This window comes from Cetorhinus maximus, chromosome 6 (assembly GCF_964194155.1).
Source record: "Cetorhinus maximus chromosome 6, sCetMax3.hap1.1, whole genome shotgun sequence".
In the NCBI taxonomy this organism is placed as follows: domain Eukaryota; kingdom Metazoa; phylum Chordata; class Chondrichthyes; order Lamniformes; family Cetorhinidae; genus Cetorhinus; species Cetorhinus maximus.
Window position 1 is genome coordinate 121829423 of NC_135884.1, and position 27860 is coordinate 121857282.

Genomic DNA, 27860 nt, shown 5'->3' on the forward strand with positions numbered 1-27860 from the left:
GAAGGGTAGAACGTGGGGGACTAGCTAAGAGTGTATTGCAATAGTCAAGTCTAGAAGTATCAAAGCATGAATGAGGGTTTCAGCAGCAGATGAGCTGAGAGGGGGACAAAGTCAGTGATGTTATGAAAGTGGAAATAGGCGGTCTTGGTAATGGCGTGAATTTGGTCAGAGCCTCATCTCAGGGTCAAAACAAGAATGCGAACAGCCTAGTTTAGTTTTTGACTGTCACCAGGGGGAGAACTGGAATCAGTAGCTAGGGGAAAGAGTTTGGAGTAGAGACCGAAAACAATGGCTTTAGTCTTCCTAAAATTTAATCAGAGGAAATTTCCACTCATCTAATAGTGGATGTCAGATAAGCAGTCTGATAACTTATCAATGGTGGGGAAGCTGAGAGCGATGGTGGTGAGGTAGAGCTTGGTGTCATCAACGTAAATGTGAAAACTAACTCCGCTTTTAGAAAATGTCGCCAGCACGTAGATGACAAATAGCAGAGGGCTAAGGATAGATCCTTGGGGGAAACCAGGGGTAACAGTTTGGGAGTAGGTAGAGAAACCATTGCTACAATAGACAAGAAAAAAAACCAGAGGACAGCAATCTCACCCAGCTAGATGACGGAGAGAGGTATTAGATGAGGATCGAGTTATCAACTGTGTCAAAGGCTGCAGGCAGGTTGAGAAGGATGAGGAGGATAGTTTACCTCTGTCGCATCCACATATCATGACATTTATGACTTTAAGAGCTATTTCTGTACTGTGGCAGGGGTGGAAAACAGATTGGAGGGTTTCAAACTTGGAGATCTGGGAAAGATGGGCAAAGATTTGGGAGGCAACAACATGTTCCGGAATAGAGAGAGAGGAAACGAAAGTTGGAGCTGGGATGATGAGGTCAAGTGTTGGTTTTTTGAGGAGAGGGATTACCATGGAAAGAGAGCAATTAAAAATATCAGCTAACATGGGGACCAGGAGGAGAAATTGGGTGGTCAGCAGTTTAGTGGAAAAGGGGTTGAGAGCGCAGGAACTGGATCTTATGGACAAGATGAGCTCGGAGGGGGGCATGAGGATATAGGAGAAAAATTAGGAAAAAAATGCATGTTTTGCCTGATGCAATAGTGGAAAGGAGAGTTGTGGCAGAGGTAGCTGATCAAATGCTCTCAATTTAGTGACAAAGCTCCTTGCACTTATTATTGGAGGCAACAGTGGAGATGACAGGGAGCAGGGTTTATGAAGACAGCTAGCAGTAAAGAAGCTGGGGTTATCTTTGCATTCCAGTATGATCCTGAGCAGTTTTAGCAGACATGAGCAGGGCCCAATATGCAGTTTATGCGGTCCAGTCAGAACTGGTGATGAAGGACTAAAATCAGTTGTCCACCATAGCTTTACACCACATTCAACAAGGTGTGACTTTTCCAAGGATTTTTAAAGCGAGACTAATAGCGTAAAAGGGAAACATGTTAACACATTGCATCTGTTTCAGTTAAACAAAATAATGGACATCCCTTCGTTGACTCATTCCTCAGGGCAATGTCTTGACCAATCAGGATCAAGCTGCCTGGTTTAATTTTTAAACACAATGTTTGGCAGTTAACCGTCAGTTACCATCAATTCTCCATGGCAATGCCTCTACCGTCAAAGTCCACTTGCCAAACAATCAGCACTCCCTTCTCATACAACATAAATTGTTTTTATCTCCATGTATTGGTATTATTGCAAAGTATCCTGATGAGTGCAAGACGAAAAACTTCGACATGTCTATTTTTCAACAATTCTCAAGTTCTGTACTACCAAAGGACTATTTGTAAAAGGGAAAGTTATCATCAAATTCAGTGATTTCTATTTGATTTCAGTCTTGGGGAACTTCAACAGTTCATCCTATTGGAAGCACAGAATCACTGACAGCAACTTCTGGAGTTATGCATTTAACTAAGCAACTTCTGGAGTCCACATATGTTGTCAGTTTTAGAGGAATAACAGCAAACACTGACAGTTTTGCCCTCATAATTAAGGCAAAATTTAGGCCAATATAATGTTTTTAATAAAAGTACAGTATTATTTTAATAATTACCAACGAATTTGGAGCATTCACTCAATAAAGAGTAACAATTGTTTGTACATGCAGAAATCCTGTTGCCTCCTGCACCTAGGTAGAAATTGGATTGTATACCTGCACAAAGGTGCATCTGTCAATATAAGAAGAACAGCAACTGTGCAACAGCCTGATTGTACAGCCCTTTGTGTATTTTGACCCAAGCGGTGATCAATATTATTCATCTTTCCACAATTCAACTGTTTTGAAGTTTCTTTCTCTACAGTATATTCAAAGGGATATAATGCTGCAATAGACAGAGGACTGAATTGTTAAAAAAAAAATGGACAGAGTAGGATGCCAAAGGATGCTAGGCCAGGGACTCCCTACATTGGAGTTCCCACATTCCCAGCCTTCAGGGGCACTCAAATGTGTAATCAGGCCGGATGTAGGAAGGTGGGATTAGAAAGGGCACCTGGGTGTCCTCGGGCTGGCATGGACAAGGTGGGCCGAATGGTCTCCTTCTGTGCTGTAACTTTTCTATGGTTCTATGGCAAGGAGATTAAACAAGCCAAGGCAGTTGTACAAGGTGCAACCATTTTTAGTATTTTTTCTAGCAACCTGAATGCCAGGAAACAGAAGTAAGGAATACAGTACAATACTAAACTTTAATATAGGTGACTTTTTCTTTGCTTACCTGCAGGTCATTGTGTTGGCATGCCAGGTGGAGCGGTGTTGCATTGTGGGAATTTTTCATATCGACATTTGCACCATGACGCAGTAGAAGTGAGACGAGATCAAAGTGTCCATGTAGAGCAGCTACATGTAATGGGGTAAACCCATCTTGGTTGGCAGAATTCACACCCAAGCCATTTGCAGTAAAACTGGAAAGTTTCTACAGAGACCAAATTAGCCATTAATCTTTTACGATTAACATGGTGTACTATATACCTCAACTGTAGAACAACATAAGCATGTATTACAGTGACTACTGCTTTATTCAAGCAGTGAATGTCAAAATAAGGGTAATTATTATCTACTGGGATTTACAGAGCAGGCAAATTGTTAGAATACATGTTAAGTTTCCTGCTCTCCATCATTTTAAGTATCTAAAAGTATCATTCAATTTTGGAATAGAAGTTGGCCCTCTAAATTAATTTAGATTTAAAGATTAAACACACGTCAGTTATTTTAAGCAATTGATGGTACAGGAAAAGGCAACAATACCTTTTGTGCCGGTTCACACTTTGGACACCGACACAAAGGATGACAGAATTCTGATTTCAAAACAAGACCTTCCTCCTCCTCTGGATCATCATCCATCCATTCAAACAGATATCGTACCTACAGTAAAACACAAAGGAGGTTATCTTCATGCGAAGGAGATGGAGACAGAGAGAATTCTGCTGTGACAATACTTCCATCACTGGTGTTTTCTCAGCAACAAAAAAGACAGTGATCCAATTAGAATTCAATTGTTGCCAAAATTCACAGCTAGCGACTGAAGGCCACTACTTAACTGTTGAAAATATTGCTTGTTCCATTCTGCATAGTTAATAAATATGGAAAAGTACTACTGAACCATTATCACCAAAATAAAAATTAAAAAAATCGACTGCTCATTCTTCTTCTGGAAGTTCCTGGCACAGAAATGTTGTTCAACCTACATTTTCAATGGTCACTAGACTTTAAAATAGTGCTTAATTATGTGAAGTATTTGGAGACTTTTCAGCATGAAAGTCGCTATGTTTTATTATAAACCTTCATTCTAAAGATGCAATACGGTGCTTATAAATAAATCTCTTATACCCAACTGTGACGAATTACACAAAAAATGGAGGCTTCCCTGTAATCAGGCAGCACGGATTCCAGTTTGATACTGTGATGCCTCATTATCTATGAAACCACTCTAGAATCCATCCAGGGAGACCTGATTCCAGAGTTTTCATTTCATATTTCAATGACATTTTTAAAAACCGATAATTATAATAAATGATTTTAAGCATAACCTTTTAAATTAAAAGGAGGGGGTTGAGGAAAAACTACCCAGAATGTCACAGATTCGATCACAAAAAACAAAATTTCCATCATTGAAAGCCATCAGCCTGAGATTTTTGCATTATCATCAACTTGTGGAAATGATTAAAATTAGATAATTATTATGCAATCCATCACTAATCACCAAGATTAAATTTACATCTTAAAAGAAATTTTAAATTACAAAAGAACAAAAGATAGTTAGAATATTACTCAAACTCATATCTTTCGATTACAGTGATTTCACTGAGTAGTTGATTTTGCTATATCAAACTCATAGTCCAAGCTGTTACAGAAACAGAAAAGGGCCATTAAGCCTGCTCTTCCATTTGGTTACCATGGTAGTACCACCCTTAATCCCAATTCCCACTTTTCTGCATATTCCTCAAAACTCTTATAGCCTGTTGACCATTTCGATGCCTTTTTGCACCCGAAATGTAGTTTTTGAAATGACTTATTCTAAATTATTTTGTTTATCTACATCTTCTAGCACTTATTCATTTAAACCTAGCACAAAGGAAGATGGTACCTAGCACAAAAGGAAGGTGATTGTGATTGTTGGAGGTCAATTGTCTCAATTCCAAGACATCACTGCAGGAGTTCCTCAGGGTAGTGTCCTAGGCTCAACCATCTTCAGCTGCTTCATTAATGACCTTTCTTCCATCATAAGGTCAGAAATAGGGATGATTGCACAATGTTCAGCTCAGGTAATGAAGCAGACCATGACCAAATGCAGCAAGACCTGGACAATATTCAGACTTGGGCTGACAAGTGGCAAGTAACACAAGTGCCAGACAATGACCATCTCCAACAAAAGAGAATCTAACCATCACCCCTTGACATTACCATCACTAAATCCCCATTAACAACTTCCTGGGGGTTACCACTGACCAGAACTGAACTGGATTACCATATAAATACTGTGGCTACAAGAGCAGGTCAGGGGCTAAGAATCCTGCAGCGAGTAACTCACCTCCTGACTCCCCAAAGCCTGTTTACCATCTTCAAGGCACAAGTCAGGGGTGTAATGGAATACTCTACACTTGCTTGGATGAGCTTGACACCATCCAGGACAAAGCAGCCAGCTTAATTAGCACCCTATCCACAAACATTGACTCCCTCCACCACCGATGCACAGTGGCAGCAGCGTGTACCATCTACAAGATGCATTGTAGGAACTCACCAAGGCTCCTTAGACAGCGTCTTCCAAACCCACAGCCACTACCATCTAAAAGGACAAGAGCAGCAGACATATGGGAACACCACCACCCGGCAGTTTCCCTCCAAGCCACCCACCACTCTGACTTGGAAATATATTCACCATTCCCTCACTTGTCACTGGGTCAAAATCCTGGAACAACCTTCCCAACAGCACTGTGGGTGTACCAACACCACATGGACTGCAGCGCTTCAAGAAGGCAGCTCACCAGCACCTTCTCAAGGGCAAAAAATGCTGGCCTAGCCAGTGACACCCACATCCCCTGAATGAATAAATGAAACTGAAGTCCTATCTGCCATTCTTCATTCACATAGACTATTTCACACTTCGCTATGTTAAACTCCATCAACAATTGCTCTATGCACGCAAACTATCTGCCACTGTACAATTTTCTGCTTTTTCATAAGTTACTATACCTCATCATTATCTGCAAACTTGGGCATACTCTTTTCTACTTTCAAATCCAGGTCCTTTGTACACAAAAGTGTAAGGCTGCAGATCCAGCATTCATCCCTGGGAGAACTTTACTTATTATTGCCTTCTAGACGGAGAATGTCCTCTTTATTTCAATGCAGATTCAGTACCTGAGTTTCCACATGATAACTGTTTAATCCAGGTGGAATTAAAATAGATAGCACAAAAAATCTTGAATTTTAAGCACGAGTCACTGCCATAAATACGCTTAAATATCTACGATCTTTCGCACTAGTGCAACAAACCTTTTACCTGATGCATTCCCCACCCACAAAACTGTCCCTGCCCCTAGGTCAGAATGGTGAGTTTCTGTTGATTGCACCTCAGGCAGAACTCCAGGCATATATATTTTAGGATTATTTGGCTCCTGAGTTTTATTTACATGTTAACTAATGCAAACAGTTTTAGCCTGAACACAGTCTGATATTTTCTGCCTTTTTGGACAGACAGGTGAATATGTTGGGCACCTTATTCAATCTCCAGTCAATTATATTAGGAGGGGATAATTTTTAAATACTGGGCATGCCAAGCCACAAACGGCACGTGCAAGGATGCACTTTTCCTATCCTAGGAGGACACACACACAGCTTAATTTTGTGTTATTATAAAGGTATAAATCCTTCAACTTATTTGCTGTATAAGCCACAAGACACCAATTGCTCATTATGGATTGGGTAAACATGTTGTGGGTTTAATTTATTAAGACTAGGCACACGAGAGCAGTTATAGAGAGAGAGATAAAGCTTGAAAGCTTCAGAGCTGTGTGTGCGCTCTGCTTAAAGCAGAGAAATTAAGACTGGATCACATGACACATTTCCCTTCTAGTGATGTCATGCTCGTATCCCTTAAAAGGCATATAACATCCGTCTTTCTTTTGGAAGATACTTTCGCCCCTAGTCCTAGACCTTCCTGTCGCTTGCCATTTCAACACATCATCCTGCTCTCATGCCCACATGTCTGTCCTTGATCTGCTGCAATGTACCAGTGAAGCCCAATGCAAACTGGAGGAACAGCACCTCATCTTCCGATTAATCACATTACAGCCCTCTGGACTTAACACTGAGTTCAACAACTTCAGACCATGAACTTTCTCCTCTATCTTGACCCCTTTTTAATCCTTTAAATTTTTTTTTTTTTTAAATCTACTTATTTATTGTTTCAACCCCTTTTACTATCCATTTTTTCCCCAACCACTGCCCCCTCCCCGCACTCCACTCCCAAAAGATCCATCTGTTACTTATTCCATGTTGTTCTTTCAGAGTGCTGACCCTTGTTCTGTTATTAACACATTCTGCTTTCTTACCTTTATGCCACCATCATCACCTTCTGTAGCCCTTACCACTACAATTAACATATCCTTTGTCTTTTTGTCCATGACATCTTTGTCAATCTCTCCTTAGTCCCCACCTATCGCTGGTCTTCTACCCAGCTTCACCTGCTCCACCCCCCTTAAGCAGTATAAATTTCATCACATTTCTACTTCTCTTCAGCTCTGAAGAAGGGTCATATGGACTCAAAACGTTAACTGTTTCTGTCTCCATAGATGCTGAGCTTTTCCTGCATTTTCTGTTTTTATTACTGGAGGTTTCTTTAGTTGCTCACAGTGACCTATGGGATTGTTGTTCTTAGATGTTGCTCCTGGTTGCATTTGGGATCTTGTATTAGATGCAATAGGACTGTATGGTGATTGATGAGCTGGAATGGATCTGATTTGTCCTTGGTTACACCTCACCATTGCGCCTGTGTGTGTAATGACTTCATAGGACCTTGGTTCTGAACAAATCCTTGACACCGTGGCTGGTTGTCATGCATCTTCTGTGGGATCCTGCATGCGAACTTGTTGTCCCAACAGTAAACTTAACAATTCTGTGCCTGCATTTTTATCGTGCACATTGGTCATCTTCTCTTGCAGTTTTAAAAGTTGCTCCCTAGTTTCTGAGAAAGTAGAATAGGTAAGAGTAGGTAAATTAGTATGCACTGGTCTGCCAAACATGAGCTCTGTCGTAGATGGAATAGTTGCACTTAATGGCATCATTCTCAGGCGCAATATTACAATTGCTTAGTCTGTTTACATTTGAGAATTAGGAATTTCACTATGCAAATCATTCATTCAACTAGGCAGTTGAATCTAAGGTAATGAGTAGTAGTAGTGTGATCGATATTCCACTTGACACACATATCCTGAAAATGGCTTACCAATAAATTGCGGACCATTATCCGTAACGATCTCCATAGGCACACCAAAATAGCAGCTAGTGTGCGCGCAACAGTTGTGCTTGACGTATTGTGTAACTGTCGGATAATGGGATACTTGGTAAAGTAGTTCACAAAAATGACGATGAAATCAGTGCCATGGACATGAAAGAGGTTGGATGCAATTCTGGATGAAGGATGGGTAGGAACTGTGTGTGGAATCAGTGGTACTTTGTGCCAACTTGGTATAGCTCTGGACATGCCTTGCACTTCTTGACAACGATTCCAATGTCATTGTTCATACCCAGCTAATAGAATGTCTCTCTTGCGAGTCTTCACGTCTGTTCTATGTCCATCCGAGAGTGATGAAGTTGTTGAAGAATATCAGGTTACAAAGATTCTGATATGATGACCGGCCTGCCTTTAAAAATGACTCCGCTGGAGATGCCTGGCTCATCCCGATAAGGCCAAAGTGGTCTCATTTGTTCGTGGACATGCTGAATTGAATCAGGCCATCTTTTGAGGATGATGGTTTTCCACAATTTCCTCAAGTGTAGAATCTTTCACTGTTTCCTGTTTTGGCTGCTGGCATTTGTGTTGCACAAAATGTATCAGATCAATTTGGAGAACATCTTCAAGTTTAATGCCAGTGAAGTCAACTTGTAGATCTAAGGATATATTTTCTGTTTTCACTGGGTTAGGCATTCTGCCAAGTGTATCCGATGTGACCATCATGTTACCTGGCTTGTACCCAAGCTCACAGTCGTAGCCTTGAATCTTTATCAAGAGACAGTGCAATCTTGGTGGTGCACTAGTCAATGGTTTTTGCCAAATTATCTCCAGTGGCTTGTGGTCGGTCTCTACCATAAATCTTTTGCCAAATAGATAGATATGAAAATGCATGTTTCCAAGCACTAATGTTTCTCGCTCGATGTTGGAGTAGTTAGATTGCGTTACGGACAGAGATTTTGAAGCAAATGCAATCAGTTTGCCTTTTTGTAGTATGCATGATCCCAGACCTTTGTGAGGCATCTATTTCCAGGGTAAACAAAAACAGAAACAGAAATACATGGAAAAACTCAGCAGGTCTGGCAGCATCGGTGAAGAAGAACACAGTTGACGTTTCGAGTCCTCATGACCCTTCAACAGAACTAAGTGAAAATAGGAAAGGGGTGAAATATAAGCTGGTTTAGGGGGGCGGTTGTTGGGACAAGAAGCCAGTGATAGGTGGAGATAACCAAAAGATGTCAGAGACAATGGGACAAAGAGGTGTTGAAGGTGGTGATATTATCTAATATCAATAATAATAATAATATCTAATTTTAGATAATATCACCACCTTCAACACCTCTTTGTCCTTTTGTCTCTGACATCTTTTGGTTATCTCCACCTATCACTGGCTTCTTGTCCCAACAACCACCCCCCTCCCCCCCACCCCTTAAACCAGCTTATATTTCACCCCTTTCCTATTTTTACTTAGTTCTGTTGAAGGGTCATGAGGACTCAAAACATCAACTGTGCTCTTCTGCACCGATGCTGCCAGACCTGCTGAGTTTTTCCAGGTATTTCTGTTACTGTTTTTGTTTTGGATTTCCAGCAACCGCAGTTCTTTGCTTCTATTTCCAGGGTAGCTGTCTCCCTAGGATCATGAAATTGCAATGTCAATGCTTCTGATAATGACTTTTCAATGCTTTAAAGAGGTATTGATGGTCTTCGTGCCACAGGAAAGGCACTTCCTTTCTCAACAATTCCCTTCGCGATAAAGATTTTTGAGCAATATTGCCAATATATGGAGACAAGAAATTAAAGAGAGCTAGACATCTTCAAAGATTGTCCTTATCTTGGGTAGTTAGCATGGCCTTAATATCCTCTATTTTACTTGGATTGGGACAAATGCTAGCACTGGAATAAATAGAACCAAAGAAATTTATCTGCTGCACGTTGATGTTATATTTCAGACTGTTCTATACCAATCCTTCATCACATGCCACTTACATCAAAAAGTGCAGATTATGGTCATGTGTTTGCTTTGTTCTTCTCACAACAGCTATAACATCTGCGTTACAGATGCATCCTGGCACAATGCATGTAATGCGGTCTATAGGAGCTTGAAAGAGATCTTGACTAGCAGATAGCCCAAAAGGAAGTAATTGAAAACAGTATCATCCGAATAGGATACGAAATGTAGCAAGCTCTTGGGGCTTTTCTGCGGGTTGTACTGACCAGTAACCATGCTTGACGTCAAGCTTCGAGAAGAATTTTGCACCTGCAAATCTCAGATTTAACCCTTCTAATGCAGGTATTTTGTAAGGACAACATTTCAAAGCTGCGTATAAACGTCATGGATTGAGGCGTACTCTCAATGATCTGTCCTTTCTGACACATGATTGAGCTACACCAACCTGTGTGCTCTTGTACTCTTCTAATAATGCCATCTTTATCCATTTTGTCTAGTTCAAACTTCAATTTGTCCTGTATGTGGGTGCTGCACTTGTGTTGGATCAATTGGTGGATTTACATTCTCCTCCAAGAATAATGTTGCAGGTCCCTTGAAACTGCCAATTTTGGTCGAAACATTGTGGATATTTCGATGTTAGGTCATGAGCTGAGGTGATAGGAAGGGTTTCTGAGGTTGATCTGCCTTGTGATGTCTGACTGATTCAATGGATTGTTACTAGGGTGAGATCACGGCACGCCACTAAACCTACAATCACTGGGACTTTAGTTTCCACAATGTAGAACATCTGTGACACCAGGAGGAGAGATTGTACTTGCACTCCATTGTAAACCATTGTGTGCTGAAACTTGCACAGTAGTACGCTTCACCATGGCCTTCCATGTCTGTGGATTCAGGTCTTTTAGAATTTGCAGAGGTAGTATGTTGGCACTTGCCCGTGTGTAAATCTTAGCCAATAACAAATAGTTACCAACTTTCTTAACACAGATGATTTGAATCTTGGCAAACACGTCGGACAGTGTGATGGCATCTATGTTTTCCATGAAATTGACTGTGTGAAACGTGTTCGCTGCTCTTCGTCTCATCATGTACATCATTGTTATTTTCTGTTTTGTCAATCACCTCATGTATATGTTTCTGGTTGGATACCGGATGGTTATTCTTATTAATTGAAGGTATGGTCTGTTTGGATCAGTGCATGGCTTTTTGTAACTGCATCAGCCTTTGTTCTAGTGCACTGCCAATGGCCCTTTCTGCTATATGCCCTCCAGGATTGATGAAAAGCTGGGCATTTCATTGGTGCATGCAGAAGTCCGCACCTAGAGTCATAGGGGTCTACAGCACAGAAAAAGGCCCTTCAGCCCATCGAGTCTGCGCCAGTCAAACAAGTACCTAACTATTCTAATCCCATTTTTCAGCACTAGGCCCATAGCCTTGTACGCCATGGCATTGCAAGTGCACATCCAAATACTTCTTAAATGTTATGAGGGTATCTGCCTTTACCACCCTTTCAGGCAGTGAGTTCCAGATTCCCACCACCCTCTGGGTGAAAAAATTCTTCCTCACATCCCCTCTAAACCTCCTGCCCCTTACGTTAAATCGATGCCCCCTGGTTATTGATCCCTCCACCAAGGGGAAAAGTTCCTTCCTGTTTACCCTATCTATACCTCTCAGTTTTATACACCTCAGTCATGCCCCCCTCAATCTTCTCTGCTCCAGGGAAAATAACCCCAGTCTATCCAATCTTTCCTCATAACTAAAACTCTCCAGCCCAGGCAACATCTGATAAATCTCCTCTGCACTCTCTCTAGTGCAATCACATCCTTCCTACAATGCTGTAGCTGTGGCCTAACCAACGTTTTATACAGTTCCAGCATAACCTCCCTGCTCTTATATTCTATGCCTCGGCTAATAAAGGCAAGTATCCCATATGCCTTCTTAACCATCTTATCTACCTGTCCCACTACCTTAAGGGACCGATGGATATGTACACCAAGGTCCCTCTGATCCTCGGTACTTCCCAAGGTCCTACCATTCATCGTGTATTCCTGTGCCTTGTTTGTCCTGCCCAAGTGCATCACCTCACACTTATCTGGATTAAATTCCATTTGCCACTGATTAGCCCATCTGACCAGCCCGTCTATATCCTCTTGTAATCTAAGGCTATCCACCTCGCTATTTACCACCAATTTTCATGTCATCCACGAACTTACTGATCAACCCTCCTACATTCCTAACACTCCTACATTCAAGCCTTCCACATGTCTCACTAGGTTTGTGTGTTCTAGCAAGTGCGTTAATAACCGGGGTTGTATTTGGGACCTGTAAACTTTGTCGGCCTGCAAGGATCACTTTGTATTTATGCCCATCTTTCAGTAGTGCTTCGCTGCTATATGTTTTGGGCTTGTCTAACAGATGTGTCTGAAATGCTTCCATGGGAGTGGATGCGATCACCAACTCAACATTTCTGTCTGCTAGCTCTGCGTTTGAAAAAAAAAATCACTGGAATTCAGCTCCTCTGTCCATGTTTAGGCCAAGGTTGTAATGAAGTCAGGAGCCAATTGGCCCTAGCGGGTTATTGCTGAATAAGTGCTGTTTGATTGCACTGTTGCCTGTTATGATGCAGATGATGTGCACCAGATGGATCAAATCCACAAAGGAAACTTAATCACGCGGTCACAATGGTTTTGAAATTTGTATTTTATTTCGAGATGCATGCCCTGAATTCAGAATAAGTCTACCATGACTTCAGAGATTTTTAGAAAACTAAATTAGACATTTATCAACAAAAGAAAAGGTTTCAAGCCCATACCTAGGTCCACAAATTTCTACTATAACAACTCCTAAAACCCCTAATTAATCTGGCTTCCAGTTACACCCCCGTTAAGGCAACTATATAAAAAAAAAATAGATTTTAAACAGATGCCAGCAAAGTTACCATAGTACCCTGGACTGTAGAATTCAAAATGTCTTTTCCCACTTTCGGTTTTTGTAGACAGCAGCTTAATGCACAAATACTGGAGGCTTTTCACACTTCTGGTAGATCTTACAATGCTTTCCCTGACACATAGCCTCTTCTCCTTTATACATTTTTCTCCCTTTTAATGTAAATCCCATTGTTTCCATATGTCTTTGGAACTTTACCTTTCTAATAATATAAATCATTTCATGGTGCTAATATTATCAGTAACCTTTTGCAAAAATAAACACATTGCTTGACCTAGCTTCTCTGGCTAGGTGTAACATCCCACCATCTCTGAAATTAAAGCTACCCTGATTTATCTAAAATTGCAAATTTTCCTCAGCTCGCATCATAAGACTTCAGCCATGTCTATGTATTTAGCATTTCAAACCTAGCGTCTTTTGATGACTCAAAGCCTCCTGGCCAGCTATCTCCACTTCAATTACATCCTCGACACACAGACACACAGACACACACTATCCAAACCTGACCATTAACCTACTTTTACAATAAATCACAATACTATTATGAGAAGCATTATACTTTCGTGACATGCCTACACCTTCCATTACTTTGCTGATGATTGATATCTTATAATTGTTTAACTTACTTGAGCCAATGAAGCAGAATACTTCATTTAAAAAGTGGAAAGATTTATTCTGCCACACAGATTTAACTATGTGCAAAACTTAATTAGTCGGGTCAATAGCCAGGGCACATAAACCAACTCCTGCAATGTTAAAGGATATAAAACTGTGGTGTCTATGCTAAATTTAGCTTACCCCCATTTTCCAAATTACTAATCTTTTCCTTTACGCTAATTAAATAGGAAAGCTTGCTGTGTTAAGCAAAGGACAAGAGGAGAGCAGGATATTGAGTGACCGTTCAATAAATTATACATGATTTCCTGCTGTCTAATCAGTCATTACTGTTCTCTCTTCTGTTCAAGCCCCTGTTAATCCCTTTAGAGTGGATTTCCAAGATTATGGAAAGGTTAACACAGGGCCACCTAATGTCAACTGTCTGCCTTATCTTCTAATTTTCAATCTAGATACCTGGTTATAATAAATAAAAATGGCTGAACACTTCAGTAACAGCTTGATATTTTAACTTTCACAATACTCAGCTGAAAGATCCAATTACATCAAAGCTGGGAACCATCTTTTAAATGAGACACAAAACAAAGTGAGATGCTCAAAAGGTGGGGGCGGGAGGAGAAAGCGCCAGGAAGAATAAGGGGACAGACCAAGGTCTGATTTGAGTGACACTGCCACCATGACAATCTAAGTGGGGCAAGGGGTGGTTTGGGGCAACCTGTTAAATTTTCTTTTACAAGAAAAACTGCTTTTCCACTGGAACTGGAGGCTGTCATTACTAATGTTATGAGGATGAGAAAGGTAGTTGTCAGAACCAATCAAATGGACCAGAGACTAGGCCTGAAGAGCATCAGAACCAGATTGGCTGAGAAATAGAATGGAAGACTATTAAAACTAAATGAGATGTTGCTTACTGCCATTGTTAATCGTAGGCAAACTAGAGGCAAAGAAACAATGTATTATAATGAGATAATGGTTTCTGAAAGTCAGTTACAGATGTATTTTAGTATTTTATGTGCAAAGAAATTATTATAACAAATAAGAAGCTCTGAAAATACAATTTTTAACACCATTTTCTTCAAAAGAACGTTAAAGTCTACTCTGATGTGGCATTATGTAAAGGTTCATATCCTTCACAACTAGTTACAGTTGTTTTGAGATAAGAAAGTGCCCTTGTGGGCTTTATCTGAGTATTCCTGTCACGTCACAAATTGCCAGAATTTAAAAGTAAAATAGGGATTGGGCTGGAGTGATGAGTATTATTTAAATTTAAATAAATTATACAGAGATTCCCATATTTAGGATTTTACCACATCATATTACTATGATGTACAGCACAGGCCATTGGTCTGTTTGTGGGTGTGTAGTGTCGGGCTGTGCTATAACTTTGAAAGCTGCTTTCAGTTTATTTACATGCATAAGCTGAAAATCTCTTATTTTACAGTAATGTGGAGAAAGTCTGGCATGGAGTGTTTGTATTACAACACACCAAACATATTACAGTGCAGTAATACTATCACATTATCACTTAAGCAGTACAAGTTAAAAACAGTTACTATAGAATCACAGCCCCACCAATATAAACCTTTAGATAGAACTCTCATTTCTTAAAAATAAATGCCAGTGTTTAATATTTTAGATGAAACATTCCTAAAACATCTATTTTTACTATATTCCTCAAAATGTTGCTTCTGACTTTGAGAATTAAAATGTAATCTGGATCAACATAAAACAAAATACTTCCAAGTCTGTTTTAAATAGCCGTTTGATAGCACAGAGCTTGAGTATTGCTAAAAGAAAAGAGAAATGTCAAAGCTTTCTGTCTTGCACTCTTCAGGACACTTCACACAAATAAAAGGGGTAAACAACAATTTACACTGAGAAGAGGGTGCTGATTAGTTGGCAGTTGGTCTCTGATTGGTAGAGACATTGCCAAGGAGAATGCACCAATTGATGGTGACTGACAGTTAACCACCAAGTGTTGTTTGAAATTTAAGCCAGGCAGCTGGACCCTGATTAGTCAAGGCGTTGCCCTGAGGAATGAGTCAGCGAATGGCTGTCACTTATTTTGTTCAGCTGAAACAGGTGAGATGTATCAGTCGGTCTTGTAGTTTGGCACATTTGCGTGTACTAGAAGCTACATATATTAATACACAGGGCCATGTTCTGTGCAAGCAGAAAGAACATGTACACACATTGCACCTGTGACAACCATTCACTGACTCATTCCTCAGGACAATGCTTTGACCAATCAGGGTAAAGCTGCCTGGTTTAAATTTCAAACAATACTGGGCAGTTAACTTTCATTCACCATCAATTTGTGCATTCCACATGGCAACGCTTCTAACAATCAGAGTCCACTTGCCAACCAATCAGCACTCACTTCTCACAGTATAAATTGTTGTTTTCTCCTTATATTATGAAGTGCCCTGATGAGTGCAAGACAAAAAGCTTCGACATGTCTCGACATTCAGCAATACTCAAGTCTGTTTTAGTTTATATTTTTCTAGATCTCAAGGCAAGGTTTCATGGCCTAAAATCAAAACCTATTTTAAAAAAAACCAAAATTTTTAAATCTAGTATCCCTTCTTCAATTATTTTCCAAAGGGCATTTTATATCAGTTTCTTAACAGTATAGAGAGAGTAATGTTTCAGTCTGGTCAAATACCGTTTACCTTGTGCATATGAACGTAAAATCCTATTCATAAAATGTAATACTAATTAAGAGCATACTTTGAAATCAGGAAAACTATAGTTACTTTCAAGCATCAATATTTACTCGCCATTTTTTTAAAAAATGAAAGCAGTCAAAACCAGCAAAGAAACCCCACATCGAAGCTTTCAAATAATTTAGAAGGTGCAGTTTTGGCTGGCAGCACTTACCATTTCTACATCTCCATCAGCTATAGCTCGCAATAATTTTTCCACCTGCAATAAAATTGCAACAAACTAAGCTCCTTCTGTTAAAAATAAGGAATGAAAATGGATTATCTGGTTCAGTACAATGCTTTGTAACAGTTCAGTAATCTGGCAAACAAGGATTACACAGGTGTACAAATTACGAAGTCAGGATTTTTTAAAATTCAATTTCTTAAACGTGTGCAAGTCTGCTGTGAAAGCTTTATTTTAGGAAACTTCACTAGCAAAGTATTTACTGTTTGAAAATACAAATAAAAATTTGATTAACCCTTAAATCATTATTTTTGTTTTGTGTTGTCAGCTATAAATTTTCACGATTCCACTAGAAATCTGAAATTAAACTTCGCTGGCAGTTCTCTTATGGGCTAAAAGCTTAATTTTACATCACTATCAGTCTTCTCATTAGAACATATTCACTTATTCTTATAAATAGCATCACTAGGCATTGTTAATAGGTTAAGTATTTCCAATGCTGTTGTAAGATTATTTTAAGTCTTCAAATGCTCTACATTTATTGGGATGGTTTGGAGACAAGGCGATGGGATAAATACTTTTGTGAAATGGCTTAGTGACTTGTGGATAACAAAGAACCTTAAGTAGAATCACAGCCCACTAATGTGCTTATCCCTGGCCTATTCCCTAAAAAACTATGACACACCTGACCAAGAAGCAGAATTGCAGTTAATAAAATTAATTAATTCTACTCTAATGGAACCATTACAGACTTGAAAAGTGCTTTAATACTCACCTCATTATTCCTCCCAAGTCATGTTGAGAACATGTACATTTGTGGTTTTTAAAATGACCTTATGTACAAATGATGCAGAAGTACAATACACTGAAGCAAAGACAGGAAAAGACACCTAAGAATTTAACTAGTTTTGTCATTAAAAAAAACGTAACAGCACAAAGTGAAAATATGGTAGTATCATTGGCTATAAAATATTTATCCAATGAGATGTCAAATTGTTAGATTACTGATCACATTTACAGAATTTAATTTTATTTGTGCAGTATACAAACTGATTACATGTTGGGGCAGTGAAATAATTAATTCATCTACTTGTGTGGAACAATTCCAAATAAAATTGGTATTCCATGATGTTTCCTTTGCAAATATGTGAAAGTGAACACTATTTTCCATATGTTCTATTTGCTACTAAAACAAAGCAGTTTAAGTAGTTTAGCAGACCTTTAGATTTAGTGGTTGAACAGACCAGACATAGAATATGTGGAAAAATTGTCTGCAATGATATAATAAAACAGCTTTCACCTCTTTGTATTTGCCTTTCTCTTCTTCGTGCTTCATCTCAACCGATATGGAGGAATAAGTGGAAATAGATGATTTCTGACTACCAGCATCAGTGGAAGGCTGAGTAGATCTACCAGACTACAGAAAGCAACAATTAAGTCGTATAAGTTAAATCAACAAAAACAGAATTTGAAAAGTTACTTAAATCTGATCCCAAATTTAAATTGAAAGCTTTGGAAAATAGGAATGCAGCACAATAAACTAAAGACAACAAAAATATACTTGTGTGTCGATATGTGTATTTAAACGTTGTAGCCCATAAGATATACTCAAATGCTTTAAACTTGCTCTTTTTCTTTAAGAGTTAAAAGACAGACAACTTGGCAATGGTAGTTACCTCTGGCATGCTCTGCCGTCTGTCATTGCTAATGTAGGTAATTTCCAGCAAATCTAATATCTGTGAGGAAACAGAACAATTTTTTAAAAAATGTTTATAATCAACAGCTAACAATACATCTATATTTTTAATGGAACAATAAATGTTTAGGCACAAAATTAAAATTCCTTAAAAATTAAAAATATTTTACTGCACAAGTCAAAATGTTAACATGAATTAGCTGCACAATATGGCGTAATATTCCTCCCAGCTATTCACCTTATTTTCACTTTCTAATTTTGACCATTTTTATCTTTGAATTTCTGGGATGTTCACTTGAATTCTTGTCTTATGTTTATAACCTCTCCAAAGTTTCACGCATCCTGTGGTCAAGTGAGTTTTCTTGCCAAACTGCCACCATAAATTCTACTCTTAGCAAAGAACGTCAAGGTACATGATGAAACTTCTCCTGATTTTCCCAGCCCCTTGGGAAGCATCAAGCCTCCTTTTGGCACAATCCCATAGATTGGAAACTGCAAACAAAACAAAATTCAGATCTACATCCTCCATCATACTACCTCATTTTGTAAAGAGACTTTACTAGACCAGTAAGAATAAGGGTAAAATAGTATGCCAATCTGTGAAGAGAATTCAATCCAAGGGAGAAAGATTTCATACACATCCTTAGATATCGAAAATGATTTTTTTTTTTTTAAAGTCACTGAGTTGGTAAAGTTAGCTTTTTGAATGCACTAGTATGTAGTCCCCAATTAATAAACTGCTGAAAGATAATCTGGTGCCGGATGAGAAGTTTGGTTTGTTTCTTAGTTAAAACCTGTTTAAGTTATTTTTGATAAGTTGATGCTCAAACAGGCAATATATATAAACCATTCCATCCCTTCCCTTCATCTTTGTGAAGGAAAGACAAGAGGAGATTTAGACAGCAAAAGATAAATGTCAATCTTCGTGTCAAAAATATAAAATTGATTACTGGACTAGTTCTTTCTAAGACAAAGCAATGTGATTGTAGAACATCAGAAGCACTGACTTTGTGCCTCCAAATTCAATTTTTCCAAAATACTCATACTGAAATAATTAGATACTGCAACCTAATTTTCAACATTGAATCTTACATAAAATACAGCTTCTTCTCTTTCACCATTTTTCATAAGAGCAACCATTTCTCCTCCTAAATATTTCACAATGAGAAATAATGTGATCTTACAATACAAGAATCATACCTCATGTCAAACAGCATCAATACATGGATCAATACACAGTTTAGCCTATATTACCTTAGAATTGAGTGCACATTGCAAAGGCGTTTCTTTCATTTTGTTCTGGATTTCATTATTAGCACCATTCTCCAGCAGAACTTGAATGATGCCGTCATAACCCCATCGAGCTGCAATGTGGAGAGGTGTATCACCTTTGTCATTTGTCATGTTTAATTTGCAGGTATTTAAATGGTAATAGACCAGAGCTTTGACACACTGCAAAGAGTAAACATAAAACTATTGAGCTTCACTGAAAGAACTAACATTGTATATTTACATCTTTACTTCTAACTTTTATCCTATTGGAATATTTATGGAAGGTTATCTCAACAGGAAATTTTAAAGCTGACCAAGTGGTTACTGTGTACTCAGAGCAGGTAGTGTGTACTTAATAATCACAGTAAGCTTTCCTGATTTTCAATTAAATACTATTAAATCACAATTTATCAATACAGCCATCACACTGATTTTATGATTGTATGTTACAGCTTCCAAAACTTTGTTCATATCTAATTAAACTTGTTTTCCAGTTAGAACATCCTGAAAATCAGCTGCAAGTAGATGCTTTCAAAACTTAGTTAAATGAGAGAAATCAGTACGGTGAAGAGACTAAATGTTTTTCTCACTTCGAGTAATATTTATTCAAAGAAGAGCAAAAGAGATCCTCCAGTCAACATTTATACCTCCACCAACATCCAGAACAGATGATCTCATCAGTTATTCCATTGTTGCTTGTAGGGGCTTGCTGTGTACAAATTAACTGACGTATCTTCTACATTACAAGGGTGACTACAGTTCGGAAATACTTCATCGGTTGTAAAGTGGTTTGGGATGTCCTGCTATATAAGTACAAGTTATTTATCTTCTTTCTTTGTGAGGAAATATGGGCCATTTTCAAATCCTGACCCTCGATAAAATATATGCTGCGCAATAGTATTTCAAATTACATTCAAAATCTGTGACCATATTATTCAATTTTCCTGTCAAGTACAAAATCATAAGCAAAATCTAACATCTGGAAAAGATCAAATGTAAACTGACCTTTTCAATTATTAGGTTTGGTACTCTTTAGAGGATAATTTATGTATCTTGTGCTGTTTTGTGTTATTAAAGACTAGGTAGAAATACAGCACCACTACTTAGGAGACAAGCAAGGGGACTTACATTTGGTTTTCTGAATTTGTTTTTTATTGCCATGCTCTTCTCCCCTTCTCTCTGGGTTAGCATTTTGTTCTTTAATATGCAGGTCTATATTGGCAGTGCACCAGTCCATTGCACAAGCCAGCAAATTTCCATGGTCCCTCATCTGTGATGCGTTTACTCATCTCTGCTGTGACAGTAGCCATGAGATGCTAATTAAAAGTTTAATGCCATCAGCCAGGATTCCTGCTTTTGATCACTAGTTAGGCTCATATGAATAGTGGTTACCTGGACACATACCAAAGATCTCAGCAAGTGACACCAGCTTCTGGAGACAAGAGGTAAGAGGAGAAAATGAGAAAGGTGGGGTGGGAGTGGAAGGAGCCCAACATCGACATACTGAGGTTTATTAGCGCTACATGACATTTTTAAACACCTCATTATCAATCAACAAAGCGGCTGAAATTACATGATAAATTCAGCAGGTCAAATAGCATCCATGCCCAATGCTATCTCTATAATCTCCTTCAGGCTTACAAATTTCCCATCCTGCAAAATCTTCATTCCTCTGACTCTGGCTTCTAATGTGTCCCATCCTGCCATCTTTTGCTCCACCATTGGCAGCTGTGCCTTCAGTTGCCTGGGTCCCACAACTCTGGGGTTTCCTTCTTTAATCCCCCCTCATATCCATTTCCCCTTCTCCTTTAAGATCCTCCTTAAAATCTACTGCTTTAACAAAGCTTTTGATCAACCTTAACCTCTGCAAATGCATTGAAATGAAAAAGAATGTCTTGCATTTATGTAGCACCTTTCACAACCTCAAGATGTCCCAAAGAATTTAATAGCCAATTAAGTACTTCTGAAATGCCGTCACTGTTGCAATGTTGGATGATTTTCTATGTTAAAAGCATTATATAAATGCATGCTTTGTTATAGTTCATATTGTTAAGCATTAGGTCAATAAGAGATCATTGCAGGGTCAAAAACTAAATGAGGAGGTAGAAGGAAGCAATTGTGGGAGTTGTGCAGAGAGTTGGATAACAGATGGAGATGGAGGGGCAGGAGAGAAGAGAAAGAGAGGACAGAGGAGAAGATGGGGCTAAATTTCGAAATGCTGTAGTGTGGAAGTGTAGTGGAAGCACACAGTCAAGTTATCTTCCTGGAACAGAATTTGTAACCACATTTACGTAAAGCAGCTATAAATTGAATAGAATTCAACTTTTATTAAAACTTACATCCTCATGGCCATGCATGCAAGCCAAATGAAGTGGAGTATTGCCATTATTATCTTGTACTTCAGTGCTGGCTTTGTAGTCCAGAAGCAGCAACTATATATTTAAAAGAAGTAGTATCAAAAGCTGTCTGCAACTTAATTAATTAAACTGAACACTTAAGAAATTATCAATAATATGGTATTTTTCCAATTATATTACATGCAAAAGTAAAGATCATTCAAGCAAAAACAATTTGCAGTAAATTTCTTACTTCCATTTGTGGGTTATGGACAGGGTGACAACACCACGATACCGTTTCTCTGACCCAAATACCGAGAGTACAGCTTCCAGTTAGAAATGTGGTATTATCGCTCATGTCCATTCACTGTACTACACAATTACCAAATTGTAGCTTCATAGCCAATTAAGTTCCCCTTCACAAGCTTAAAAAATGCCCAGGTAACTGAAAAGTGATTTTTTTTTTAAAACTGCATTTACTTAAAATAAAAAAAGATGAAAGGCTGTAATCAGTTTTCAGACATGCCTCAAAACTCTTGGTCTGATTTACTTACAGTCACATTTTGATACCCTTTCTGACAGCATAGGTGAAGTGGAGTGGACCCATGATAGTCTGTAGCATTAACTGCACCTCCCTTTGCCACCAACACGTCAATTAACGATGCTTGGCCTTTAGGATAAAGTGCTTGTGTTAAATATTAATTGAGAAAAACTTTTTACCGGAACTATTTTCTGAGTGCCAAATTAATAATATGCAGTTTATTTAGCTCACTACACAATTTAATTTCAAATATAAAGGATTTTAAAAAAGGTACAAATTACCCATCTGTAGAAATTTAATTGCAGCACAAATACAAGGCTTACCATAGAAAGCAGCTACGTGCAATGGTGTATAACCCCGGTCATCTCTGGAACATGGTGTGACAATAGATGGATCGTTCATCCGTCTACAAAATAGATAAGTTGTCAGACACCTGATTCACTTGTTTCATTTTTTAAAAAAAGATCAGCTAACTGGCTGATATATAGAAAATAAAACAAATTTGTCCTTACAATTTTGAAGATTCCAGGGAGGCTGTACACACATGCACATATTTACAAGTTGGACATTCTATAAGACTCATTGGCATTAAGCTCCTAACTTTTGCTCCTGTACACAACCACCTTGGAAAGGGTGAAGACTGGACTGTATCTCACCTCAGTTTTAGCTCTGCTGACACAGCTAGCTCACTCCACCACCCTCAAATTTTGGCTGAAGCATACTAATAGATCAGTTCATCTGTACTTTGTCTGAGAATTAAACATTACTAATAAACCAATTTCAAATTCAGTTTTTTGCAGCATTCTTTTCACCCATTTGTTAATTGCAAGGCTCTTCAAGCAGTACAGATTTACCATTTTAGCCACTAATAGTCCAGTTCAAGCATTATCGATGCCATTGCAGATTCAAGTCCATTGCTTTCATTTTCTCCCTCTTCTTTTATTCCCTTCATGTCCATTTAGACCTGTCCCCTCCCCTTCCTGTAACAGAGTCATGTCACCATTCATTTCTCCCCATCTCGACCCCAACTCTTCACTGTTCCACTGCCTTCCTACCCTCCTGCCACCCTTCCAGGTTTGAATTTCCCTTGGATAAACCCACAGCAACCCTTTGTGCCTTTCTCAGCATTCTCTGGAGGATACGTCAAGGCACATATCACTGCCTCCTTATAAACAGAAACCCCAAGTGCTTTCTGGAGGATAAAATGACAAGTTCAAGTTGTTGGTACAAACACAGGCTTAGAACACCACACACCAGTGATGACCCTCAGTTTCAGCTGGAAACAGTGAGAATTCATGGGTTCAACCTATGCGCAAGGGTCTGAACACTCATGGTGCTTTTGCAGCCCAATAAAACTGATATGAACTCTTGATATCCTGTGGCCACATGCAAATGATGGGACCCAAATCTTGTAAGTTCTATACCTGTGCCTATTGAACAAACACGTTGGAGAATGAATCCCCACCAACTTGTGAGTTAACAACAGTCACAGCTAGAGGCAAAGAGATGCATTCTCTTCCCTTGTGTGAATTAAAATCCTTACCACAACAAACATATCTGTGAAACACTGTTGATTTATGCCAGTTTCATCAGTACTCAGGTCATCAAACTAAAACAATGGGCGGAATTTTACGGCCCCTTTATGGTGGGGCAGGCCTGTAAAATGCGGTGAGTCATTCAAAAGACCATTGACTTTGGCAGAACTAGAAAATCCAGCCAGCAGGAGGGACTGTAAAATTCCACCCACTCTGTTTCTCTCCCTGCAGATGCTACATGACCTGCTGACTATTTACAGCATTTTCTATTTTTAATTTAGTCTAGAATTCTTTCCTGACAATAGACTCCACCCAGATATCCCCAGCCTTGGAGTGAGCTCACAAGCAATCATACTTCATGTAAAAAGCAAAAGGGGAACCTTATGGTCCTACATTACATTCTTGAAGTTAACACACAAATTAGATTACACAAAGCCATCGTCATTGAAGAATTCATAGTCACATTTTAATGATCTGTAAAATATCAAGCTGTGTGTCAAGAAAATTGTCACCATATCCTTACATGTCATACCTAGCCTAGCATATATACTATCCGCATATTTACATTTTTCTCCAACTAGAAATACCATTACACCAGCCCCTTCGGTTATTTTATCACCACCTTACCCTGAAACAAGTTTCTCGCAGCTATCACAGAAACAGAGGGGATGACACATCTTTTGAACACTATCTTCATCAGTTTCACCTTGACTTAATAATGCTTCCACTTCTACCTGATTACCAGTTGCAATGTGCTGCAAGAAAGAAGCACAAAATTAAAAAACTTTGTAAAAAGAGTATAGAAGTCAGAAGGAAATCTCCCATTTCTTCATTAGTTTCCCTCCCTCCTCTCTCTTTCCAAGCAATGAAATACAATACACCATTCTCTGGTGCAAAAAAGGCAGCCAGCCATTCTGCTCGTAGACAATTGCTGTTTATGATCAAGCCCTTCCTTCTCTGTCTCAGCGTCTATCATTTTCTTTACATTTATAAGGCATTTTGATATATTAAAAAGGTGTTTTATATGTTGTTCCTTGGTGTTGTTACTACTGCAAGGGAGCAGCTATGATGACTTGATGCCTAATTTTTTAAAAAAACATTCATTCAAGGGATGTGGGTTTTGCTGGCTAGGCCCGCATTTATTGCCCTTGAGAAGGTGGTGGCAAACTGTCTTCTTGAAGCACTGCAATTTATGTGATGGAGGTACATCCCAGTGCTGTTAGGGAGGGAGTTCCAGGATTTCGACCCAGCGCCAATGAAGGAACAGCGATATGTTTCCAAGTCAGGATGGTGAGTGGTTTGGAAGGAAACTTCCAGGTGATGGTGTCCCCGTGTATCAGCTGCCCTTGTCCTTCTAGATGACAGTGGTTGTGGATTTGGAAAGCGCCTTAGTGTGTTTCTGCAGTGCATCTTGTAGATGGTACACAATGCTGCCACTGTGCGTCAGTGGTGGAAGGAGTGAATGTTTGTAGATGGGGTGCCAATCAAGCGGGCTCTTTTGTCCTGGATGGGATCAAGAATTTGTGTTGTTGGAGCTGCACTCATCCAGGCAAGGGAAAGTATTCCATCACACTCCTGACTTGTGCTTTGTAGATTGTGGACAGGCTTTGGGGAGTCAGGAGGCGAGTTGTTCGCTGCAGGGTTCTTAGCCTCTGACCTGCTCTTGTAGCCACAGTATTTATATGGCTAGTCCAATTCAGTTTCTTAGTCCCTTTAGGGAAATACTTTGCCTCAGCTCAATGTTAGACCTAAATGGCCTATTTAAAATAAACACTAATTGTGTGAAAAATCATATACAATGAAACAGCAACACCACTGGATGAATCTTTGTGGGCTTGTGAATGGCTATAAATCAAAAACTTGGAATCAAAGATTGGCAGGCAAAACTGTAGCGGAACAATGGGCCACCTTAATAGAAGAGATTACATTCCCACAAGAGGAACAGGTAGGGCAAACAAAGCCAGAACTCCCTGGATGACAAAAGAGGTGGAGAATATGAAGCAGAGAAAGGTTGTGTATGACAGATGTCAGGTTGCTAATACAAGTGAGAGCCAGGCTGAATATAGAAAATTCAGAGGTTAAGTGAAAAAATAAACAAAAGAAGCAAAGAGTATGAAAAGAGACTGACAGTTAACAAAAAAGATCCAAAAATCTTCTACATGCATATAAATAGTAAAATGGTGTCAAAAGGAGGAGTGGGCCCAATTAGGGACCAAGAAGAGGATCTACGCATGGATGCAGAGGGCATGGCTGAGTTCTTGGTACCTGTTTTTACCAAGAAAGATGATGATAGCAAGGCATAACAAAAAAGGTGGTTGAAACACTGGATGAACTAAAAAATTCACAAAGAGGAGGTATTAGGATGGTTGGCTGTACTTAATTTGACAAGTTACCAGGACTGGATTAGATACATCCAAGAACACTGAGGGAAGTAAGGGTGGAAATTGTGGAAACACTGGCCAAAATCTTCCAATCCTCCTTCGAATACAGGAGTGCTGACAGAGGACTAGAGAATGGCAAATGTTACATACTTGTTCAAAAAAGGTGTGCAAGGATAAACCCAGCAACTGCAGGCCAGTCAGTTTAACCTCGGCGCCAGGGAGCTTGTAGAAACAAAGGATAAAATTAACGCAGTCTCTTGGACAATATGGATCAATTAAGGAAAGCCAGCATGGATGTGTTAAGGGAAAACCCTGCTTAACTGATTTGAATTTTTTGATCAGGTAACAGAGGGTTGATGAGGGTAATGCGGTTGATGTGTGAGTGGTCTTCCAAAAAGGTATTTGATGAAGTGTCACATAACAGTTTGTTAGCAAAGTTAAAGCTCATGCAATAAAAGGGAGAGTGGCAAAATGGATATGAAGTTAGCTGAGTGACAGGAAACAGTAGTTGTGAAAGGTTGTTTTTCAGACTGGAGGAAGGAATACAGTGGGTTACCCCAGGGACTACTGCTTTTCTTGATCTATATTAATGACCTGTGTGCAGTACAAATTTGCAAATAACAGAAAATTTGGAAGCACTGAACTGTGAGGAGGATAGTGATAAATATCAAGAAGATGTAGACAGGCTGGTGGAATGGACGGACACATGGCAAATGAAATTTAATGCAGAGAAGTCTGAAGTGATATGTTGCCTCTTCTCCTACCAAAATGTAAAATAAAGGATACAGTTCTAAAGGGGGTGCAGGAACAGAGAGATATAGGTGTACAAAACATAGAAGGTGGCAGGGCAAGTTGAGAAGGCAGTTAATAAGGTATATGGAACCGTGGGCTATAGAGGCTTCAGGGGGCTGGGCAAATTGAGAAGGTGGTTAATAAGGCATACAGAATCTTTAACTTTATAAGTCGAGGCAGAGAGAGTGCAGAAAAGATTTCAAGAACCGTTTCAGGGATGAGAAACTTCAGTTACATAGACAGATTTTAGAAGTTTGGGCTGTTCTCCTTAGAGAAGATGAGGTTGAGAGATTTTATAAAGGGGTTCAAAATAATGAGGGGTCTGGATAGAGTAGATAGGGAGAAGCTGTTCCTGTCAGTGAAAGGGTCAAAAACTAGAGTTTGCCAATTTAAGGCAAATGGCAAAAAAGAGCCAAAGGTGACATGAGAGAAAACTTTTTTTAAAAATGCAATGAGTGGTTAGGATCCGGAATGCACTGGCTGGGACTGTGCACATGGGGAGTGGGACTAGTTAAGTTACTCTTGCAGAGAGCAGCTTAGTTTGGCTGGGCCAAATAGGCTCCTTCTGTGTAACCATTCTAATGATTCCATAAAACACATAATTCATATTATTATTTATAATAATGATAATGGTATTTTATTCAAGAAACATGTTTGCAGCTCGAAGGTTGAATTGCAATGCGACTTGCAACAGAAAATTCAGATATCGACTAAGTAATCAGGTTAAAAAAGTGCAAACATGAAACAATCACATAGCAACAAAATGAAGACAAACAATTTCAGCAGGTAACAGGGAAGTGGTGTACGGGATGTTAAAAAAGGAAGGGTAATGTTTAATTAAAATTATATTAAAATTGCAAACCAATACACCAAATCTACATTACAGGCATTGAACTATAAATGACATTTAACATGTATAGTGCAATTTGTTTGCTGCAATATGATTGGAGGCCAA

General features: G+C 39.1%; 1 protein-coding gene across 4 annotated transcripts in view; it reads right to left on the reverse strand.

The window, feature by feature from the left end:
• ankrd27 (ankyrin repeat domain 27 (VPS9 domain)) overlaps positions 1–27860 on the reverse strand; it is a 100639-nt gene that overhangs the window by 29527 nt on the left and 43252 nt on the right. For all 4 annotated transcript variants that reach the window (XR_013576933.1, XM_078544403.1, XM_078544405.1 and 1 more), the window contains exons 14-23: positions 24360–24487; positions 22521–22603; positions 22211–22326; positions 21660–21752; positions 19303–19500; positions 18029–18088; positions 17653–17769; positions 16344–16388; positions 3250–3366; positions 2720–2917 (exon numbers count right to left, since the gene is read on the reverse strand). Coding sequence is in view for 3 of the 4 variants with exons in the window: in XM_078544403.1 (XP_078400529.1) it covers positions 2720–2917; positions 3250–3366; positions 16344–16388; positions 17653–17769; positions 18029–18088; positions 19303–19500; positions 21660–21752; positions 22211–22326; positions 22521–22603; positions 24360–24487 (1155 nt within the window). In the remaining variant the exon portion in view is untranslated. The remainder of the gene's footprint in view (positions 1–2719; positions 2918–3249; positions 3367–16343; positions 16389–17652; positions 17770–18028; positions 18089–19302; positions 19501–21659; positions 21753–22210; positions 22327–22520; positions 22604–24359; positions 24488–27860) is intronic.